The 24,986-nt window shown below is 34.5% G+C and overlaps 1 protein-coding gene across 5 annotated transcripts; it reads right to left on the reverse strand.

Annotated features, from left to right (window-relative positions):
* Positions 1-833: 833 nt before the first annotated feature.
* Positions 834-24,511, reverse strand: LOC129870086 (serine carboxypeptidase-like 7). Of its 5 annotated transcripts, none has more exons than XR_008762036.1 (15): positions 23,915-24,511; positions 23,673-23,818; positions 22,959-23,035; positions 22,747-22,869; positions 22,399-22,501; positions 19,726-19,763; positions 17,712-17,813; positions 17,515-17,601; positions 17,283-17,435; positions 17,009-17,080; positions 16,819-16,937; positions 16,587-16,700; positions 16,454-16,499; positions 16,179-16,319; positions 834-1,075 (listed from the first exon to the last, which is right to left on the reverse strand). XR_008762036.1 is itself a non-coding variant. In XM_055944674.1 (14 exons), the coding sequence occupies exons 1-14, from the start codon at positions 24,091-24,093 to the stop codon at positions 16,236-16,238; spliced, it is 1,443 nt and encodes a 480-aa protein (XP_055800649.1). In that variant the 5' UTR covers positions 24,094-24,510; the 3' UTR covers positions 16,024-16,235. The 5 variants fall into 5 exon arrangements, 1 of the variants encoding a protein (XP_055800649.1); XR_008762034.1 differs by lacking the exon at positions 834-1,075 and adding an exon at positions 14,007-14,532 and having other exon boundaries at positions 23,915-24,510; XR_008762035.1 differs by lacking the exon at positions 834-1,075 and adding an exon at positions 15,800-16,074.
* Between the last annotated feature and the right edge of the window lie 475 nt (positions 24,512-24,986).

Below are 24,986 nucleotides of genomic sequence, written 5' to 3' on the forward strand. Positions count from 1 at the left end.
TGGCATCACGGCCCGTGAAATGTGGTCATGGTACAAGTCCTACAGAAAGACTTGTAGGAGTGACCATCACGGATCACACCACGGCCCGTGAAGAGCTCCACAGACTGTGGTGGTCGTCCGTGGTCCTTGACTTGGAATGTTTTTTGAGGCCTTTGGGGAGGGGTCTCCGCGGAGGGCTTCACGCCCGTGGTGATCACCATGGTCTGTGGTCCTCATCATGGTCCCTTCCCTGCATGTTTGGGCCTCTAAATCACCACCATGGTGGCTCACCACGAGGCGTGGTGCGTACCACGGCTCGTGATGGCCTTCCATGGTCGACACCTGGTGCCAGTTCTGCAACTTTCTTAGATTTCCTCTTTTGTTCCTTGGTTTAGGACATTCCACCTTTTCGGGGTTTTACTCGAGAAAATGATATAGTTGTATATATGCGAGGTCAAGAAAACACTTTTTAGCTTAACTTATTAGATTCAGTTTGTTGGTAGTTGAATATATCAATGAATTTAAATAAAAATGAAATAAAGATAATGAAGTATGCAAAAGAAGGCATTATAGAGCATTAGAGTTTCGATGATTGAACGTTTGCATTGGATCCGATGTTCGAGGACTCTAAGTCTCAAATTCGAAAAAGATATCGTAAATAAATGCAATAAGATAAAGACTTAGTGAAAAATGAGAAGCTTGAAGCTCAAAAATAAAAATGTGTTATTGTATTCTTTGAAATCACGTGTCTTATAATTGTGTAAACAAAATACTATTTATAGGTTACAAAAGATAATACATTAATCAAAAAAAAGTTTAAAGTACTCTTACAATTAGTTTCTCTCCACATAGTGGTACCAACCAATCAGGATATTTGTATGATACTATTTGGTGTATACATCCTTTTGTCCTTTTCGCCATGTCCTCAGGACACTAATCCTTTTCTTCCTTCGACCACGCACTCTTGATGATAATCATTCTGATGTATTCGAAAACTCGTCAAGATTGGTCATTTCTGTATCAATTTTCTTGAGTCTTCTTCTTAAATGTCTCATGTTCGTCCCTTATACTGTCGCATACTCAAGCCACCTTTTACCTAATACAATTTACTAAATTATGTAGTAACATTTAATTTAAATTCAAAGATAATATTTTAAATTTAAAAGTAAATATTTGAGTTTGAATTGAAAGATAATTTCCCTTTTAAAAAAATAAAAATTAAAGTTTTTAAATGAAATCAGATGTATCACGGTTGGAGAGTTCTAATCAAAGGGACTCTTATTGATTCTGAAGCCTATCCATTGAACTATTTAGCTTTGATTACATTTATAAAGTTTATAAATAACATTGAATATGAATAAATAAAATTTAAAAATCTATATATAAAGTTTTTGAGTTTGGTATATAATTTTTTTGTCAGAATTTGAATTGAAAGATAAACTTTTTGTATCTATGTATTACTAAAAGAAGGGTAATTTGAAGTGTGGTACGTCAATTAACGAGCTATTAAATTAACTCATGTTTTACGTTTCAGATAGAAGATATTCTACGGTTACGGTAGAATTCTCTAATTTTGTTAGCTATTTCAATTATCTAGTTTACTTGTAATCAAAAGATTGATATTGCTCGTGGGTTTCTCTCCGTTCTCCATTTGACTATTCATTTTAGTTAGCCATTCCAATCCCTACCTAATTGTGAATGTGTTTTTCATTGTCCAAGTTTAAGAATAAGCTTTATAAGAAAATTGAAAGAATATACCCTTTAAGACTTTTATTAACAATATTTATGCTCTTATTTATTTACAAAGTATGGTTTTTAATTACAACTACATAACAATATCATATTATCCCTTAATTTAAATTATTTTTTTATGAGTAAATACATTAAATTTTCATTATCATTAATTTTAAATATTTTTAACAAGTGACCCACCTTTTTAAATTTCTTCTCTTCTACGCCCCCTCCCACCCCACCCCACCCTTCTTCTTCCTTGATTTTCACCATTCCCAACCTTCAGTAATTTTCTTTCCGACCATTTCCAACCTTCAGTGATTTTTTTTCTTTGCCATTCACCATATTTGAACCCTCTCCCTCGCCCACCCCAACCCCATAACTTTTCTCCTTGGAATGAGGATGTTTTTGAAAGTCTTTTTTTTTAACAATGTAAATAAAAAGTGGATGTTGTATAAGAAAGTTGATAAATCCAAATTTTTTACATCACAACTAATAGAAATTAAAATGGGTCAATTCAAGAAAGTTTATATTTGTAAAATTGACGGGTTAGTTGAATGGAAGTAGTAGACGGAGGTGGGGAATGAAGATTAAGGAAAAAATGACTAATTTGAAAGAAGAAAGGTATAAGGAGTGCTTCAACGGGGAAGAAAGTATTTGGGGAAGACAACAAATAAAGAGAGGGAAAAAATTAAATATTTTTCTAAAAAAATGGGACCCACAAATTTCATTACTTCTAAATAAGAAATTTTTCATATGATTTTTAAAAAGTTAATATATAAAAAAATATTTAAAATATTAATTGACCAATAGAAAAATGTCATGTATACAATTTTATAATTCAGTTTTTTTTTTTAATTTTCTTCACGCCCTTTTAGGAAAGTGCACTCACTCTGTCCCGTCAACCTTTAAGGAGATATTTAATTCACTTAAAAGATGTTAAAGAGAGTATTTAAACATTCGTGTAATTAAAGTGCTAAAATAAATTTTGGTGTCAAGTTCAAAGAAATTTGATGTATTTACTCTCTTTTTTTCCTTTTTTAATTTGCATGCTGATTTTTTTGAAACTTAAAATAACCCTATTTTTTATATTCTCAATCACACTTTTAAGAATATATGTTTCCAATGGCAAAAAAGGAAAGAATCGAAGCATATATTCTGGATAAAACTCTTATATTTCTACATTTTTGTTTGTTTTCATCTCCATTCACATAAATTTCTTGCATGTTCATCTCAATTTCATTCAATATTTATAGAATTTTTATGGAGAAGTCATCACGAAAAATAAGCTCAATATTTCGAGAAGCAATACCAACAGTTCAGTTCAATGTTCTCGCTCAAGTTTTGAACTACATGCATCCACTCCATCTCTTGTTAAAGGATTTCATAAAGTTGCTGATATTAGTTTGACCAAAATCAAGATTAACTTTGTCATTACACCAAAACAAACATAACAAAAGGGTAAGAAAAACATTATTTCAACTTTATTACTGAATGATAGTGATTTTGCAAACATTATTTCTTGATTTGCCAAATATGAAGGTCTAACCTTAAGTAATCAAAAACTTGATTTATGCTAAGACTATTAATGATCGGGATAAATATTCATTGTCAAATTGAATAGGAAAGAGCTTCATTTTGACATTAGAGAATTCTGAATCATAACTGGATTCAAATGTGATGGTGATTCTGATTTTGTTTTCAATCCCAACACACCATCTAAGTTTATTGATCGCTACTTCTCGAATTCCAGTAGGCTGATTTCATTAGACTTTGGAAGCAAGATGGTTTGATTAAGTCTGAAGATCTCTTTAGTATGACAATGGTTTGTTTTATGAGTACATACATTCTTTCCTCTCCGCCAAAGCTTCATACGTTCCTAAAGCTCATTTTGATTTGGTAGAATCTAGTCAATACAGTAGTTAACCTTGGAGTAATTCATTATTTTTTGAGCTGAGAAAATCAGCCTCTCGTCAATTGGCTGATGACCCAAGTTATGTTAAGTTCTCTGATTTTTCACTGCAAGATAGTCAAAACGCGTTTTGAACGCATAGTCAAAAAAAGAACAAAACGCGTTTTGAACGCGTAGTCAAAAAAGGAACAAAACGCATTTTGAACGCGTAGTCAAAAAAGGAAGGTTCAATACGCGGATTTCACGCGTTTCTAGTTTCCTATAAATACAAGACCTCTTGCCCTCATTTATCCCATCCCAAAAAGAGAGAGTAAGAATACAAAGAGAGTTATACACCAAGATAAATATTGTAGTCTTGAGTGTCCTCTTTAGTAGTTGTTCCTTTTACAAGAGAGAAGTGTTAATTGTTGTTTTCTCCTTGTATTTGAGAATAGTGTACTCCATATTTTATAGTGAGATCCTTCTACCCCGTGGTTTTTCCCTTCTATCAGTTAGAGGGGTTTCCACGTAAAATTCTCGTGTCCAATTTATTTTCATTATTTTCATCATATCAAACTTTAGTTGTGGTGATTCCTCCCCCCAACAGTGGTATCAGAGCCCTCGGTTATTCTGTCTATTTTATGCGAAGGTACTATCTGTGAATAGTAACTTTTCATGAATAGTAAAATTCGGTGAATAGTACTATTCACGTGAATAGTAAATTTCGGTGACGGTACAGTTTGTCACGATTGTTCGCAAAAATATTCAGAAACGATCTAGAAGGATGTGAAGCAAATAACAATGTCGAGTACAACAAAGTTTGATGTTGAAAAATTCAATGAGACGAATTTCTCATTGTGGAAAATGAAAATAAAAGCGATATTGAGAAAAGACAATTGCTTAGCTGCAATTGAAGGCAGGCCCACAGACTTTGTTGATGACAGCAAGTGGAACGACATAGACAGCAACGCAGTTGCTGATCTACACTTGGCACTAGCTGATCAAGTGTTGTCTAGTGTGGCGGAAAAGCGGACGGCGAAGGAAATATGGGATACTCTTACAGGGTTGTATGAGGCCAAGTCTTTGCATAATAAAATCTTTTTAAAAAGAAGATTGTATACTCTTCGAATGGCAGAGTCCATGTCAGTTACTGAACACATCAATACTTTGAATACTCTATTTTTGCAACTTACAATAATGGGTTGCAAAATAGAGGGTACTGAACGTGCGGAGCTTCTACTTCAAAGTCTGCCTGACTCGTATGATCAACTCATCATCAACCTGACGAACAATACAGACAGTCTAGTTTTTGATGAAATTGCAGCCGCTGTCTTGGAAGAAGAAAATAGGCGCAAAAATAAGGAAGACAGACAAGCAAGTTCGCAGCAAGCTGAAGCTTTGATGATGGTGAGAGGAAGACCAACGGAACGTGGCCCCAGTGGGAGTCACAATCATGGCAGATCTCAATCAAGAAGTAAGAAGAATATCAAGTGCTACAACTGTGGCAAGAAAGGGCACTTCAAGAAAGATTGTCGGTTCAAGAAGAAGAATGAAAACCCTGAGCCATCAAATGCTCAAGGGAATATTGCATGTACCTCGGATGATGGCGATATTTTATGTAGTGAGGCAATATCAAATAATGAAGGCAGAAAACGTTTCGCTGATGTCTGGATCATGGACACAGGAGCAACATGGCACATGACTTCCAGGAGAGAATGGTTCCATCAATATAATCCTATCTCAGGAGGGTCTGTGTTCATGGGAAACGATCATGCTTTGGATGTTATTGGTATTGGGTCCATCAAAATAAAGATGTATGATGGCACGGTTCGCACCATCCAGGAGGTACGACATGTAAAAGACTTGAAGAAGAATCTATTGTCTTTAGGACAACTAGATGATAATGGATGTTCATATAAGACTCATGTTGGAGTCATGAGAATATCCAAAGGAGCGCTTGTAGTGATGAAAGCGGAAAAACTTGCGGCAAACCTATATGTGCTTAAAGGTGAAACACACCAAGAAGGAGAAGCATCAACCGCGTCAGCAAGTTCATTTGAAGAATCAACGATGATGTGGCATCGTAAACTTGGCCATATGTCGGAACAAGGTTTGAAGATTCTTGCTGAGCAAAAACTTCTTTCAGGGCTCAAAAAGGTTTCACTACCCTTTTGTGAGCATTGTGTTACCAGTAAGCAAAATAGACTGAAGTTTAGCAATTCCTCTGCTAAAAGCAAGGAAATACTAGATCTGGTTCACTCTGATGTCTGGCAAGCACCGGTGGAGTCTCTAGGAGGAGCGAAATATTTCGTGTCATTTATCGATAATTACTCCAGGAGAAGTTGGGTGTATCCAATCAAGAGGAAGGCAGATGTTTTTTCGGTTTTCAAAGAATTCAAAGCGCGGGTGGAACTTGAATCTGAGAAAAAGATCAAGTGTTTGAGGACAGATAATGGAGGAGAATACACTGGTGATGAATTTAATAACTTCTGTAAACAAGAAGATATTAAACGGCAGTTCACGGTGGCATATACTCCACAACAAAATGGAGTAGCAGAGCGGATGAACAGAACCTTGTTGGAACGGACAAGAGCTATGTTGGCAACTGCAGGTTTGGAAAAATCATTCTGGGCAGAAGCAGTCAAAACCGTCTGTTATGTGATCAATCGGTCACCATCAACCGCAATTGATCTGAAAACGCCAATGGAGATGTGGACAGAAAAACCAGCTGATTATTCTCGCTTACATATATTCAGAAGTCCTGCTTATGTTATGTACAACACCCAAGAAAAATTGAAGTTGGATCCAAAATCCAGAGAATGCATTTTCTTAGGGTATGCTGATGGAGTCAAGGGGTATCGCTTGTGGGATCCCACAGCCCGCAAGGTGGTAATCAGCAGGGATGTTGTATTTGTTGAAAACAAGATACAAGTAAAAGAAGGTAGCACTTCAAAAGAAAAATCAGAGACTACTACAGTTGAAGTTGAAGAAATAGAAGAAGTTCCAGTTTCTTCTGAAGCAGCACCAAAGCACGAAGAACAAAAGCAAGCTGAGATCGAAACTCCACAAGTTCAACGGTCAACTAGGGAGAGAAGAGAACCAGCTTGGCACTCAGATTATTCTATGGAGAGTAATATTGCATACTGTCTACTAACAGAAGATGGAGAGCCTTCAACTTTTCACGAGGCTATGAAAGGCCAAGAATCATCTCTATGGGTGGCAGCAATGCAAGAAGAAATTGAAGCTCTTCATAAAAATAAAACATGGGATCTTGTTCAATTACCACAAGGAAGGAAGGCCATTGGAAATAAATGGGTCTACAAGATCAAACGCAATGGTAATGATCAAGTGGAGAAGTATCGTGCAAGATTGGTGGTGAAAGGATTCGCTCAGAAAGAAGGTATAGACTTCAATGAGATATTTTCTCTGGTGGTTCGACTCACAACAATTCGAGTGGTCCTAGCGATGTGTGCTACATTTGACTTGTACTTGGAGCAGTTGGATGTCAAAACTGCATTTCTTCATGGAGAACTTGAAGAAGAAATTTATATGCTCCAACCAGAAGGTTTTGAAGAACAGGGAAAAGAGAACTTGGTTTGCAGGTTGAACAAATCTCTATACGGTCTCAAACAGGCGCCGAGATGTTGGTATAAGAGATTTGATTCCTTCATTATAAGTCTTGGATACAACAGACATAGTTCAGATCCTTGTGTTTATTACAAGAGATTTGGTGATAACGATTTTGTTATTTTGCTATTGTATGTTGACGACATGTTGGTAGCAAGCCTCAACAAAGATCATCTCACAAATTTAAAGGCACAGTTGGCTAGGGAGTTTGAAATGAAGGACTTGGACCAGCAAACAAGATTCTAGGGATGCAAATTCACCGAGACAGAAATAATAGGAAGATTTGGCTTTCTCAAAAGAACTACTTGAAGAAAATCTTGAGACGCTTCAAGATGCAAGACTGTAAGTCAATTTCTTCCCCACTTCCTATTAATTTCAAGTTATCCTCAAGTATGTGTCCTAGCAATGAAACAGAGAGGATGGAGATGTCTCGAGTACCGTATGCATCAGCAGTGGGAAGTTTAATGTTCGCTATGGTATGTACAAGACCTGACATTGCACAAGCAGTGGGAGTGGTTAGTCGATACATGGCTAATCCTGGTAGAGAGCATTGGAATACTGTTAAGAGGATCCTGAGATACATCAAGGGTACCTCAAATGTTACAATGTGTTATGGAGGATCATACTTTACTGTTAAAGGTTATGTTGATTCAGATTATGCAGGTGATCTTGATAAAAGTAAGTTCACCACAGGTTATGTGTTTACTCTTGCTGGAGGAGCTGTAAGCTGGGTTTCAAAACTGCAATCTATCGTGGCAACATCTACGACGGAAGCAGAATATGTAGCAGCTACACAAGCTAGCAAAGAAGCAATATGGATGCAGATGTTACTGGAGGAGCTCGGGCACAAACAAGAGAAGATTGCTCTATTTTGTGACAGTCAGAGTGCTTTGCATCTTGCAAAGAATCCGGCATTTCATTCAAGAACAAAGCACATACGAGTTCAGTATCACTTTGTTCGTGAGAAGGTGGAAGAAGGTAGTGTGGATATTCAGAAAATTCACACTAATGACAACCTGGCAGATATGTTTACGAAGCCGATCAACAGTAACAAGTTCATATGGTGTCGATCTTCTATTGGCCTAGCAGAAACGTAACATTGCAGTAATTGGGTAAAAAGGATGGTGTGAAGAATTAATTGATTCTCAATTAAATCTTCAAGTGGGAGAATGCAAGATAGTCAAAACGCGTTTTGAACGCGTAGTCAAAAAAAGAACAAAACGCATTTTGAACGCGTAGTCAAAAAATGAACAAAACGCATTTTGAACGCGTAGTCAAAAAAAGAAGGTTCAATACGCGGATTTTACGCGTTTCTAGTTTCCTATAAATAGAAGACCTCTTGCCCTCATTTATCCCATCCCAAAAAGAGAGAGTAAGAATACAAAGAGAGTTATACACCAAGATAAATATTGTAGTCTTGAGTGTCCTCTTTAGTAGTTGTTCCTTTTACAAGAGAGAAGTGTTAATTGTTGTTTTCTCCTTGTATTTGAGAATAGTGTACTCCATATTTTATAGTGAGATCCTTCTACCCCGTGGTTTTTCCCTTCTATCAGTTAGAGGGGTTTCCACGTAAAATTCTCGTGTCCAATTTATTTTCATTATTTTCATCATATCAAACTTTAGTTGTGGTGATTCCTCCCCCCAACATTCACTTGCTTTGCAAATTTGGTTCTACGAATGTGCATCCAAAGTCGATCAGTCTATTGCAGTTTGTTCATCAAAAATTGTTCTCCTAGCATTTTTAATGGAAAAGTTTTCAAGGACAGTTTATTTTGAATTTCTCAAGAATGGAATGTAAAGAAAATATGGTAATCATGTAATTTTTTTATATTCACATTTAATAATGACTTAATTATAACATGTATGTTTCTAACTATATATTTAATTTTGGTCAAATCCATTGATGACCCCCTAAAATTGGCACCAACTTTCACTTAGATACCTCAACTAAGCTTTATTCATTTTAGACACCCTATGTCAGATCCCGCTGTATCATTTTGACATTTTTTTTCATATTTTCAAAATCAATCTAAGCGCGTACATTCAAACGTCACCTGTGTGAAAAAATAAATAAATCACTATGTGACACGTGAATTTTTTTTTTTTTTTTTAAAAAAAAGAAAACTAACATACTTTTACTTTAATTTTTTCCCTTCGATCAATATCAAACCTCATGCCCCCACCCCTTTTCTTCTTCTTATGCCCTCTTCCCTTCTCATCTGTTCTTGTCTACCAAAAAGGCAAGAACAGGGGTTAGTTCACAAAATAAAATAAATTGGAAGAATAAGTTAAATTCTATCAAACCGAGAAGTTTTTGTATGACATTTGAAATAAGTTGATTTCTTATGATGCTTTGATTAGGATTTACAATGACAAATATGTAAAAGAATTTATTTTTTTTTCAAGTGGAGGTTTCTTATTTCTTTTTTTGTTCCCTTGAAATCAGTTTTATTTCTTAATTTCAATGAAGAAGGTAAAAATATAAATCATTTGAAAGAAGTTGATTTCTTTTTTTTGTATCCTTGAAATCAGTTTAGTTTCTTAAAATGAAGAGAAGATGTAAATTTGATTTTCAAAGAAGATGAAAGAATCAAAGAATGTAACTTGTAAAATTTGTAGAATTTTTTAAAAAGTTGTGTGGTGATGGAGTGTGATGGGAAGTGGAGAAGATGGGAGGGAGAAAGAGTGATGAAGAAGAAGGAGAAAAAAATATTTATAAAAAAAAAAAGTTTCTTACGTGCTCAAAATTCGTGCAGCATACATGCTAAGCTGAGTCAGCGAAAAGTGTCAAAATGACACAGCGAGACATGACATAAGTTGTCTAAAATGAAAAAACTTAATTAAGGTGTCTAAGTGAAATTTGACGCCAACTTTACATGGCCACCGATGGGTTTGGCCTTTAATTTTTTTTTCCAAATATACATAAATACAAAGACATTGTTTTATCTGTTGATGAGTTGAATACCATTAAGTTGGAAGATCTTATTGATACCAATAAATCACAGCTACCCGAGAACCAAGAACCTGAGAGTTCTGTACGACAAAATGTCAATGAAATGCCTCAAGTTATAGAACGTCAAATCGAAAAGAAGTTACCTCATATTGATGCAGATCAAAATGTTGAAGATGGTAGTAAATTCACAAGATTTTGAAAAGCTTTTTAAAGTTCTTTTGGTGAGTATTATATATTAATATTACTGCATATATCATTCTTTTGATTTTTTTTATATTAATTTGCCTTTGTTTTCATAAGATTGAACAAGGTCACCTCTTAGCAGCTTCAAAGCCATTTGCTTACCTCTCCATGCTTGCATGTACGTCAATAAAATTTTCTGTGCTTTTTTCAGGTCCATTTTCTTGCTGTGTAAATGATTTTCGTATCACTATACATATGTCCATTGAAGGATATAATTTATTCAAAATGTCAATCTACTTCTGGTGTGCTTGGTGTAATGTTAATTGGAAAGTATAGTGATACGAAAATCATTTACATACCAAGAGACATACAAGTGGACCTGAAAAAAGCACATGAAATTTCACTGACCTACATGCAAAAATGGAAAAGTAAGCAAATGGCTTTGAAGCTGCTGAGAGGTGTAACATCTGGAAAATTTCTATGCCAAGACTCGAACCATTCTTTTTAGGCGTATAGGATCAAACTCGGTGACTTTTAGTTGTATATATGAGTTAGGATCAATTTCTAAGCATTTTAAGAATATTAGATGTGTTTTAGGGCCATAAGGGATCTCTAACACCAAGCCGATTCCAAAGAATTTTTATCGGTTAAGTTTTCGAACGAGTTCGTATAAGGGTCAACTTCAAACGACCATATATCCTAGAATATAACAAATTGGGTGGCCCATAACCTATCAAATTAAAGGTCTTTGAGTCTTCTTTTCAACGCCACCAAGATTGCATTTTTTTGAGTTCGGAGTCAAAAGTTATTCTTGGTTGACCAGAGAGGTCCGCGACAAGTCCGCGTCGCGGACCTGCAACGAAGTTGAACAATTTTTCCAAATTTCATTTTTTGTCAACCAGAAAGGTGTGCGACACGTCCGCGTCGCGGACCTGTCACAGACTTATCCAGTTTTCCAGATTTTGTAGGAACATTTTGGGAAAATTACCTAATATTTATATATACGAACTTGGACGCGTTTTGGGTCATTTCTTTTCAGTCTTTCACCTTCCCAAAATCCTAAACTTCATCCTCCTCTCTCTCAAATCATCCCCTCCAATTTTCTCTCAAACTCAAAGAATTCAAGGCTCCTCATATAAGACCAAGAATCAAACTTTCTTAAAGTTTCAATCTAAGATATGTGGGTTTTCATTCATGGGTTCTTCCACCCATGGAGCCCAAATATTTTCTCAACTTAGTATATCAATTTTAAATGTTGAAATCTTATGGGATTTCACATGATGGTTCCAAATGCATAGATTATGGTATATTTTAAGTTTATTTACTCCTATTGATTTATATGTATATTGACTCTTAATTTCAAGTGATGAGTTTTTATGGATTTTCATACTACGATTCCAAATGCATAGATTCTTGAATATTTGAAGTTTATTTACTTATATTGACTTATGTTGATTCTTATTTACATGAAATGGATGGATTATCAATGTTCTTATATGAAGGTTTGAAAGGTAGTTTTAAAGTGCATATGGTGGATTGTTTTTAAGATGTTTGATTGGATGCATTCATATCACTCTCATGCATACAAGTATCCTTTAAATGTATTTGAAAGCCTTTTTGAAATGAACCTACCTAGTTTCCTATGATAAAGTAAAGTTGAAATGAAGTTTGACTCCAATAAATGTTATGAAGTAAATGCTTGTGAAGGGGAGTCTTTATGAAATGATTGATTGATGAAAGAGCTTCTTAGCCAAAGTAAGGTTTCAATGTGAAAGGACAATTCTCACATTGAATCAAATGAAATGTTTAACGTTATGATATGACATGTTTGACCTCCCTATAGGCCGTCAATGCTTTTGAATATTTTTTCAAAATAGAAGGTCCGATTAGCATGGTACTCGGAATGCCATCACTGATTGTAGACCTAATTTTCTTATAAATCAAGGTTCATTAGTAAAACGGTAAATAAGGCATGGTAGTCATGATGATATTATAAACTAAAGGTTTTAATGAGCTATTCCACTAATGATGATTTGATGTCTAAAGTTATACAATGCTTATGTCATTACGATATATAAATGTTATTCCGTGGGATTTGACCTAACACCGAATGTAGCATGTAGATGGGGACTCGACCTAAGGGGTTCTTAAGTAAAGCCTCATGTTGCATTAACTATGTGCCACCATAGGAGCCCTTGTAGGCTATTTAGGATAGTGGATCCACAATTAGCCAATAAAGTGAAAGTTAAAGAATGTTGAAGTTAACGGAATTCTACCCAGAAAATAGTCTTCCCGTGCCAATGTAGGGGCTTATGTTGAATTCCATGTAATAGCTCGCATGGTCTTAAATGTCGGTTATGATCACTTTTCCACAAAATAAATATTTTAGGGTTTCATATGATGATGTCTAATTCATACATTCACTTATGCATATTGCTTACTCATGTCTCTCTTATGTTCTTCATTTCAGAGCATACTCACATACTTAGTATATTCAAAGTACCTATATGATATCACCATGTAGGAACCGACGTCTCTCCTCGACCTCCTTCACGTGGCTAGCTCGAATTAGTTTGAAGATTGCTTGTGGTGAATTCTCATGGTTCGGGAACAACATCCTTATTATTCTAAGCTTATGTTATGTAGAACATTAAGACTTTTATTAAGACATTTCTTGACACTTATTTTGAGGGTGAGTTAGGGATATGTCTTAGCCCCCGTCAAATCTTTAATGTAGAAGGTATGGTTGGACATAGAAAAAGATGTTATGTTGTCTTTGACTCTTATTAAATGTGAAGCCCCTTAATCCCTACATTCCTTTTGTTTTATGCTTGATTTGTTTATCATTACCAATGAAATGCTTAATGAATGCTAAGAGACTTGGGTGAGGTACCTCCAAGTGTCTCATTCGCCGTGTCACATCTAGGCTCTAGGCTTAGGTTGTGACAAGAGGTGACCTTGCTCAATCTTATGGAAACAAAGTCAAACTAATATAAAAAATATTTTAAAAATATATATATATACACTAATATTAATATAATAATATTCACCAAAAAAACTTCTTCAAAAAGTTTTTCAAAATCTTTTAAACTTGTGAATTTACTGTCATCTTCAACATTCTAATTTGCATCAATATGAGGCAACTTCTTTTCGATTTGACGTTCTATAACCTGAAGCATTTCGTTGACATTTTATCGTACAAAACTGTCAGGTGCATCTGTGATTAATTGATATCGACAAGATCTTCCAACTCAATGGTATTCAACTCATCTACAGTCAAATCAAATGTCTTTGTATTTATACTTGCATGTTCAGGAAAATAAAATTAAAGATATGGTTAAGAATATACATGTTATAATTAAGTCATTATGAAATGTGAACATAAAAATTACTTGATTGCCATATTTTTTTAACATTTCAGTCTTGAGAAATTCAAAATAAATGTTGTCCTTGGAAATTTTCCAATTAAAAATGTGAGGAGTAACAAATTTTGTTGAACAAACTGCAATAGACTAATCAACTTTGGATGCACATTCGTAGAACCAGATTTGCAAAGCAAGTGGAAAACCAGAGAACTTAACATAACTTGGATCATCACCCAATTGACGAGAGTTTGATTTTACCAGCTCAAAAAATGACAAATTATTCCAAGGGTAACTATTGTATTGGCCAGATTCCACCAAATCAAAATGAGCTTTAGGAACATACGATATCTTTAGCAGGGAGGAAAAAATGTATGTGCTAATGAAATAAATCATTGTCATACTAAAGAGATATTCATACTTAATCAAACCATCTTTCTTCCAAACTCTAACAAATCAGCCTTTAGCACTTTATTGCTGGAATTCGGGAAGTAACGATCAATAAACTTAGATGGTGTGTCGGGATGGAAAACAAAATCAATATCACCATCACATTTGTAACCAGTTATGATTCGGAATTCTCTAATGCCAAAAATGAAGCTCTTTCCCATTCAATTTGATAATGAACATATCATCACCATTATTAATAGTCTCAATATAAATCAAGTTTCTGATTATTTGAGGTTCAACCTTCATTTTTGGCAAATCAAGAAAATATACAAATGGAGAGCCCTTAGCATATTCACTTTGGATTAACGTTCGATTATCTCATCAAACACATTCCCATTGGTGTGTTTCTTCTTAGGCTAAAAACAAATTAACTAGATGTTAGCAATTACAATGCAATTTATATTGTATGAACAAAAAAAAATATGAAGAATCAAAAAAATAAGGTACATTGGATGGTAGTGTCAAATTTATCCTTTTTTATCAACACATTTAACCCCTTTCTAATTAGGGCTTTTTCTCATATCAACAAAATCAAATTTCTAAATTAAAAAAATTATATTAATATAAAAATGCAATTTCAAAAGTAGAACAAAAACACATTAAAAATAGAAATAAATGATTGAATACCTTCGATCTTGGTTTGATTGTTGATGTCTATGGTATGTTCACCCAAATCCTTTTGGCTATTGGAATTTCGTCCTCAAAATTACTATCATTCGGTAGTGAAAGTTGAAAGAAATTTTTCCTTACCGTTTCATTTTGTTTGTTTTGGTGTAAAGAAGGCAAAGTTAATCTTGAATTTGGTTAAACTAATTTCAACAACTTTATGAATTCCTTTAACAGGAGATGGAGTGAACGCATTTAGTTCAAAACTTGGTCGAAAACATTGAACTGAGTTGTTGGTGTTGCTTCTCGAAATATTGACCTAGGGCTTTTTCGTGGAGTCTTCTTCATGAAAATTCTACAAATATTAACTGAAATTGAGTTGAATGTGCAAGGAATTTATGCAAATGGAGATGAAAACGAATGAAAATGTAGAAATATATGCTTCTATTCTTCCCTGTTCTTGCCATTAATTTTCTTACGTTGTAAAGGTATGTGAAAGAAGTTTAAGAGAGAGAACAAAAAAAAAGGTTTGAAAAGAAAACGTATATATTCTTAAAAGTGTGATTGGGAATATAAAAATTAGGAAAAATTCTTAGTTCTCAAAAAATCATCATGCAAATTAAAAAAGGAAAAAAACGACTTAAATTAATGGAATAATATGATATTGTTATGTAGTTGTAATTAAAAATCTTACTTTGTAAATAAATAAGAGTATATTTATATATTGTTAATAAAAGTCTTAAACTATATATTCTTCCCATTTTCCCATAAATTATTCTTGTGACAATTATACAAAGAGCCCTTAACAAAAATAACATTACATGGTAGAATTATTTTGTTAAGGAAAATGAAAATTATAAAAGAGGATAAAGATATTTCAAATGATAAAATAATAAATAAAAGAAAAATTATTCCGTCTAAAATTAAATTTATTGGTTTGAAATATGGGCCTTAAAACAGCTGGCGATTGGTCCTAATTTTGTCTTAATAGAATGGAAACAACTACCACTGTCACTGTTTATGGTGTCAATGGTGTTCAAGATTAACTATTTATCCACTAAAGAGAACTTTTTGGCCTATAATTTTTCTGCAAAGGATGGTCCCCCACCCTTCCAACTACTGCAGCTCCAACACTGGTTATATGTGAATCTTATGTAATGAGTTGATGCATTTGAGAATTTTCATTTTGAAACAGTGAAATATAATTTTGAACACAAATTATTGAAGAAAGATTAAGAGTCTATAACAGAGAAGTTCCTTTCTTCTAGTGATCCAATGGTGATACAAGCTTCCTAGAAACCGAAATCTGGAGTTATAAAGCATAGGTGGTGCGTCAAAAGCTCAATAAACATCAAAAATTTCCAAAAAGACAAGAGAGGAAGATCAAGCAACTGACCAGTAAAGAAACAGCATCATCTATTTCAGTTATCAGCATTCCAGACCTTGAGAAGACCTAAAGTTGTTTGTAAGATATCCACTTTGTAAGCATGGTTAAACATTCTAAAGGTTTCCAAAGAGGAGCCACATGGCCTGATCCCTGAAGAAGATGGCATACAGTACAACTTCACACTCTTAATACACCGACTACCACTAAGGAAATCAAAAAGTACTTGTAAAAATAAAGGGAATTTATGAGAAGAATTGAAGTGAAAGTAAAGTCAACTAACTTACCTTCACAGTGGCAAATGTCAAATTATTAGAGTAAGTCTTCGTGTAGCTACAGAACAATGGAAATAAAAGATGAAACAACTTAAGCCTCCCCATTTAAGGTCAGAAACAAAGGAAAAAACATTTGGTTACCTACCCAGCAACTTGGCCATTTACAATCCATTTCCGCCAATCATCAATAACTGAGTAGTTTAGTGATCCAATCCATGCTTCAGTTGAAATAAAAGGAATAGTCAAATCATGATCACCACTGCAATTCCATATGCTTGTGATTCAGTACATGATAATGGCATGACAATGCCCAGCAATAGATAAGATCTTGAGATTTGTTTTTGCAAATATAACAACATAAAATGTAGTAGTCATACCTGTATATAAGTGACCTATAACCTTTAGCGCTAAGATTGGCATGATATGGTACTACATTGTAGACATTGTATGTGAAAGATAAGTCTCCCCTGCATCGTGTCCAATTTTGAATGGTTTCCTAAAATTGAACTTTTGAATTACTTATCATTTCGTTTAACTTGTATGCTTTTATCAAGACAATTGAGAAACCTTTCGGACATGAAGAGCCTCTTGAACACTATCATCATTGGCCCAATGAATAGAAAGCTTGCGCCAGTCCTCCTACATGGACAAATATGATTCAAGTTATTATTGTAGAAATAAAATATTCATGTGGAAGATTTGTATACCTCCACTACATTTGTCTGCAACATTGAATGTGTAAGAAACCCAACCAAAAATTATTAATATCTAAAACTATAGAAAAGGATTTTAGAATGTAGTTTAGTATATATAAATGTAAGAATGGAGTATGAACACTTACAAGACATTTAACTCCAGGAAGCACCATTGAATTCTCAAGGTTGGGAAGCTTCGCATAAAGGGATGTTCTCCGGCCAACTGATCTGTATCTCTTTAACGAAACACGATCACAAAGAGGCTCTAGAATGTGTTCTTTATTTATTCCCTCACATAACTACAAGTACATGGCTTGTATTAATTTTCATTTGAAATGAGGAAAATGGTGGAAGCACGTAAAATGAAACAAAACGAACCTTATTGAATGTCTGAACTCCATTAGAACAAGCTGAATTGTTTGTAGATATATTCTGATATTCTCCTCTACAGTTGGACACTAATGCCTACAAAGAACACAAAAAGTTAAAAGAGTTAAAGGGAAATGCAATAACAACAATGAAAGTGATGAAGAAATTGCAGTGGGAAGATCAAAGCAAAAGAAGGAATAGGTTACCTTGTACAGGTCATCAGATAAAAGTCCCATACCATGAGCATATGGGATCCTATAGTTTAATTCATCTGGATTAATCGTCAAAGGATTTCCAAGTATGTAACCCTACAAATTTTTCAAGTATGAATGGACATCTTTAATATAACTCATCTCATGTTATATGCTTTATAAGAATATTAGATAGTGCAATTCACAATACTATGCCCATTTGTGGTTTAGTGCAATTCACAAATACCATTTGTGGTAACACAGACGAAGAGTCCATCACATACAATTCTATCGTCCTTGGTGTTTTCTTACTTCATTGCCTTATCATATGCACATAAGCTTGCCTTGGATATAGTCAATTGTAATATTTTGTGCATGCAAGTGGAGTGGTTTACTTATCTCATGCGAATTACAGGGTGCTACATCCAAATAAAATTCATTAACCACATAACATGAAGAAGTTATTAGAAAAGTAAGTTCCTTCTCTTACTAATGAGACAACAAAATTAGGAGGCAGAGGTAGGCCAAAGTAGTTTAGGGGAGAGGTAATAAGACAGGATATGACGCAGTTTCACATTACCGAGGACATGACCTTAGATAGGAAGGTGTGGAGGACACGTATCAGGGCAGAAGGTTAGTAGGTAGTATAGTGTTGTCTTATTTGGGGGGATTGGTGTTTGCCATTGTACTAGTTGTAATATTGCAGTTCTTGTTTTTGATATTTATCATTGTTTATTATTGTTTTCAATAATCTATCCTCATGTGTTGTTTATTTTGCTATCACACTATTTTCTTGTTGTTTTTGCTCCCTTCTGCTAGACTTTGTACTATTTCCTTATTACTTGCTATATTTTCTTCACTGTCTCCTTCTTTATACCTCGATTTTTTGCATTTGAACCGAGTCGGGAACAACCTCTCTACCTCCACGAGGTGGTGGTAAGGTCTGCATATATTATACCCTCCTCAGATCCCACTTGTGGGATTTTACTGGGTATGTTGTTGTTGTATAAGATGCATACACTGAAAGCATGCCTCAAGAAATTAATGGCATACACACAAATGGCTGAAGTAGGCAGCAATCATCCAGGACCTCGTGTTGTTACTGTACATTTAAAGTACTAAATATGATGACCTATTATACAGGTGATTGTGGTGTCATACTAAGTGGTTGTTATAAGCTGTCTTAGTGGTAACTGTTGAAGTGTGTGACCATCTCATCTAAAAGTTTAAGTTGTTAAAGAGAGCATTGTGGTATTGTTGGTTTTCATTCTTGTTATAAGCTGTCTTAGTGGTAACTGTTGAAGTTTGTGACCATCTCATCTAAAAGTTTAAGTTGTTAAAGAGAGCATAGTGGTAGTGCTGGTTTTCATTCTAACATTTCTAGAAACTGAAGTTGAGTCGGACAACTTCTATGGTCACCAAAAAATGCATGCTGACAATCTTATCTTTCTCCCTGACGTCTGTGGTGATTGCACAGCAAGAGTTTTAACAGAAGGGATCTGACGACGTGTGAGTAAATAAGACAGAGAAGAGAATTGAGAGACACTAAGCTTTATTATACCCTCAAGCCACTGGTTTGAATAGTGAATATACACAAGTGCAAAAATAGGAAATAAGTATTTTGACTACACAGGAAAGAATCAATCTAATTAATTCTGACTAATACTAAATAATAGTCTCATTTACAACATTCTTAACAGGCATATTGGTGAACCACATAAATCTTTTATTTTGCTTGTTCATATGATTAAATATTCATTTCGTTCTTCTTTTGCCCCATGATTTGCTCCCTGTCTATTTTCCTACGATAACTCTAGTGCCCAAGCTTGTTTGATTGCACAAGTTAAGGGAGAAAATTTGGCAAAAAAGAGATTTTTGATCAGCCACATCCATGTGGTAGGAAAATATGCCTATCTAAGTCTCCTATTTGGCACCCTCGTCAATGTACATGTGCACACTTTTTGTATGAAAAGGATATGTAACACACAACATATGTTTAATGCAGTAGAAAGACTTCAAAATCACAAACCTTAAGATTAATCATTGGCTTGGTCTTCGCATCATTCCCTACATGATTAAAACTTCTAATGAATGTCAAAGTAGAATTATTTGTAGAGTCGAAGTGCATTGAAATCCTTCTAATTGACTGCAAATCGAATACTTGCACAGTGAAGAGGGAGCATTGAGCTCTTTATAATACATGCATATACATAGACAAACATTTGAAAGGAGCATAATTCTTAATAGCAAGCCATTGTGCAAAATTTCTGGGATGAAGAACCTACATCAAAATATGATACATAAAAGAAACGAAGAGACCACATCTTGATTCCACCGCTAACGGTTACTACTATAACTTTTTAAGTTAAATGTTGTAAAAGCTAAAATTCATGAAAGCTATGAAATGAAAGTGTAACACGACATCTGCAAATGCAATGCAGCAACATAATATTTTGTGACAACTCTATGATTTTTTTCATTCTTATTATTTACCTAAAAAAAATTGAAGTAGCAAAGTTTAACTGACTGACAAATATCTCGGTCTGTCGGTCAAGCAATAAATAGCAGATAATTATGTATTTTGTTAGCCCAAGGGTTCATAATTTATCAGTTACTTTTGATGATAACAACAATTGAGAAAACAAATTTTAATTAAATTTCTAACTTATGACAGGAACTAAAACGGGATATATCTGAAAAGGCCATTTATGCAATTCAATCAAAAGTAAGTGTCAATATTGAGGCACATAGACAGATTCTCGAACGAAATACAAGGAAGTTATATTTGGAGAAGGGCAATGTGAACAAAAAGATACAAGGGATACACCCAACTTGAGATATAAAAGGAAAGGGTCACAACAGTCGAGAATATTGAGGAAGGAACTAAATATGGAAAAGATCAGCAGCGACTGAAGACTGGAATAAGCTGCCAAACAGTCGAATCTAAAGAAAAAAATGACCATCACAGAAGAGATTCAAGCAATAAATCAAGACTGGATCTTTACGATGAAAGACAGTACCAAAAAGATTCATCAACGGAAGGACTGAGAAGTAATTATTTAAAGTACCCACTATGAATGTTACTCGAGCAAGGCATGAAGTTAACTGCAAACTAACCTAATCGACCGAGTATATATGGAAAGAAGAAATCCAAATGCAGCGGCTAGTCAAGCAATACAAAGGAAGCTGAAAAGTCATGCAAGTCTACTAGCTTAAGATTTGAAAACTGCTAGCAGAACTATACAAGGAAAAGAAGAATCATCAAGGATTGAAAAGCCCACAATTGAAGCTGGATTCACCTGAAAATCTCAAAGTCTAGAAGATAGATCAATTCTTGAAGACTCAACTATAAAATGAGACACTGAAGGAAGAAGCAGAACTGAAGCACTGGATCATAGCAATTCTGAACCACTCCCTCTTCACTTCAAAGCTCTCTACTGTCAATCATTATTGTTTTCATTACTGAGCACTCTACTGTAAATAGACAACTATCTCAACAGTTGCAGGATACTTTACCTCTTTGTACTTAGAAAAACTTGAAGTCCTAAGCTCTCAACTGTTGAGAAGAGTTGAGCAAAAATCTGAGTGCAAGTATTAAACCACACAGGTGCAGATTTGTTTGTGTTGATCGAGAATCTAAATCCATATGTCTGTGATGTGCGTGTACAACCACTTGTTGCTTGTACTCAAGTAAAACAAGAAGTTCACCAGAGTGGAACCGCTTCAAGTTGAAGGGAGACTGGATTAGAGCCACACTGTTAAATGGAACTACTATAAAATCTGAGTTTGTTGCTCTTTGAATTCTTAATTCTAATTATTAATTGCTAGTAACTTATTTGCTTGGTTCGCTCAAAGTTCTGCTAGTGTTAAAATTGTAAGGACCATTGTTGAAAGTAGTTAATTCCATAAAAGAAGTTGAAAATATATTAAATACTCAATTCACCCTCCCCCTCTTGCATGTTTTGTCACATTCAAGCTTTGTCTTCCTAAAAGAGGCAAAAGTACATTTTTTGCAGCCTGATAATAGAGCATTTGCAGTATCAATCTCACTTTGCAAACCATGTCTTACTATTAAATCAGATGCAGAAACTTCTCAAAAGGAAAGGAATAAAGCCGTATTGCAAACAAAAGTCTCAAAGTCACTTTAGCCAACAAACACCTTCTTAAACTATGATATTCTGTCCAAATCAAGTGGATGTGCTTGCATTCCTTGGTATGGAGTAGATAAGAGTCCTTTATACCTATCCTAGTCATTGTTATTGTCTCACCAATCCTTTTTAGAGCACATGAAACAGAGGGCTTAGAAGATAGTATCCACGCATTGATCAAAACTCCTCCTCTGTTTCACAATCAATTAACAAGTGCGTGAATGACACTACAATTGAGCACACGTGAACTAATCATTAACCATATCTTAGTATCTGATATAAACTCTGGCAATATAACAATTGATCCAAACAACATAGAGATCCCTTTTTTTATAGGTCCAAACTAACACAGAAATCCTATAGCATTTAGAGAAATGCAGTTCATAATTGTAAGACTTCATTCAGTTGTGAACTTCAAATTTTAGGAGAAATGTCATAGCATATAATTATTATACGAAATCAAATCTAGAATGAAATTACAGCAATGAAGAAAAGAATAAGATTAAACTAAATTCTTGATGGTGAAGTCAAGTGTTTATGCATCAGAACCTTACCATTTGATATTGTTTGAACAACAATTGGAATAGTTGTCCCAGAGTACGAGTCACCGCCAATATATATTGGACTTTGAAGGAACTTTGAATGATTAGCCAACCACTACAAAATGGCAATACAAATATTAGCAAACTAATGCAAAATGTAGAAGAACAGTAATGTAGAAGAGATGAAAACTGTTAGAAAATCAAATTGTGCATGATTAAAGCAAAAGCTATTTAATTTCAACTATAATGGAAATTTTCAAGACCAAATTGTCATTCATCTCACTGATAAAGAAGCAGCAGGATGACTGAAAATCCAAATAAAAGAGCACAAAGAAACAAAAAGGAAATGAGAGAAATTACCTTTTGAAGAAATTGGTAAGCATGTTCACCAGTTTGTAAATTATCTGTATGATTTGCCTTTTCAGTTGTTGCATAAGAGAATCCAGTCTTCACTGGCAAATCTAGAAAGATTATGCTTGCCACCTAAACCATTTCATTTATTGACATTTCAACAATCTAGAATCATTCAAAATTTTATATACATTTTCTTAAAGAGTAAAGTAAATGTTCACCTTTGTCCATGAATGGGGATTCAATGATAGAGTAGGTAAACTACCATTATACTCCATATCATCAAAGTGCAGAGGACCTGGATGTTTTACCAAATTGGATTGATTAGTCCACACGGCTCTAGATTTTCAATTATTAACATAATAATGAGTATGTCTCATGTGTAAAAATGAACATATCTCGTAGTCGTAGAAAGAAACAACAACAACATACCCAGTGTATTCCTACAAAGTAGGGTCTGGGGAGAGTAGAGTATATGAAGACCTTCTCTTGACCCTCGGCTCAAGACAAAAACAGACTAAAAAGGATGTAATGGAAGTACAAGAGACGATAGATAGTAAACAAAACAATAGATAGTAGCAGAATCGTACTACAACCAAATAATACTACCATTGAACTACACGAAACAACAGATATCAACAAAATCATTGAACAAGAAACTACAAGCATAGCAGTATGACTACTAGGAACAGGCACCAAGACAATGCACTCCTACCTACTAGCATGACACACTCTTACCGACTAACCTTGTACCCTAATTCGTATTCTCCACAGCTTCTTATCTAAGACCGGAGAGACTAAAAACAAATTTATAAAGGATTACAAAATCAAATCTCTCCAACCACCGGAGAAAAGGGCTAAAAGATTTTCCAAGTAAACATAAAAATTAAGTGAATACTACAACTACTACTACGTATTATGATCAAGTAGATTACCAAATTCCATAGTCAATCCTTCAAGTGAAGAGCAACCGGGTCCACCGGTGATCCATAGTATAAGCGGGTCGGTTTCAGGATCCGACTCTGACTTCACAAAATAATAGAACAGCTGCACTTGTTCACCTTCACCAACCCCTATATATCTATCATAGACTCACAGTAACAGAACAAATTTTGATAAAATATCTTGTAGAAAAAGAAAGAAAAGAAAAAAAAAGAAAAAAAAAAGAGATTGTTACCCAGTATCAAGTTTAAAAGGAAGAAAACCGAAGCCAGGCAAATACTTGACGGAAGAAGTTGATACATCAAACTGTGGCTGTGGAGTTCTGTCCAATGGAAGGTAAAAGAGGTAAAGGATAAATAGAGGGTATACATATTGTAAATAACTCAACACCAAAACCAGTTTTCCGACTTCCATTTTCCCCTGCTCAACGTGAACTTTCTGCTTTGAGTACTACTCTACTACTTATTACGAGCTCCTCGATACTAGGAAATTTTACTCGTGAGGAATAATACTTTCCGAAAATTGCAGAAATATCCTCATAAGTTCTATAAAATGTGATCAGTTCCCCTAAGTTTATCTCTCTTGCACCAGCCGACCTTACATCAACATTTTTGTGCAAAAATATCAAAATGATAATTTATATATGGAGGTTAGATTATTTGATCCTTGATATATGCCACTTGATAGAATAATTCATGATGTATGCAAGATGATAATTTATATATGCAAAATGTGCATGATTGTAATTCTAAACCCTAAAATTAAAAAATAGTAATCCCTTCATGATCTCCTCTCTCTTCCCCTTGGCCGCCCGCCTCCCTCTATTCTTCTTCTCTACATCTGCTTCCTCAATAAAAGGAACCCTATTTTAGTAGAATATCATTATATGGGGTAAAAATCGAACTAGATGGCTGGACAAATTAGAACATGACACGTGATAGGCAAGATAGATCAAATGTGACTTAGAAAAGGGGATACCAAATCTAATGCATGGACATGATTGAAAAAAGAAAACTTAAGCCAAAAGATCCCGCGGAGAAAAAGGTGCATTGATGAGAAGAAAGCTATTTTCGAGCAGTTTATTAGAGCCAAGTTCATTTCAAGATTGTGATGAATTTTCAAATTAACATTTTGTTAGACTCTTCAGAACGTTGTATTTTTTTCTATTTCACTGGACATTGTACGGCTTCTCTTGTCTCCTTCTAGTGTCAAGGCACTCACTAGTGATAAGCATCACATCTTTAATATGTCTATATTTGATAAAAGCTATTTGTATGCTTCTAAAATTCTGTAAATATTTAGAATCA

This window comes from Solanum dulcamara, chromosome 10, assembly GCF_947179165.1.
Source record: "Solanum dulcamara chromosome 10, daSolDulc1.2, whole genome shotgun sequence".
NCBI classification, from domain to species: Eukaryota; Viridiplantae; Streptophyta; class Magnoliopsida; order Solanales; family Solanaceae; genus Solanum; species Solanum dulcamara.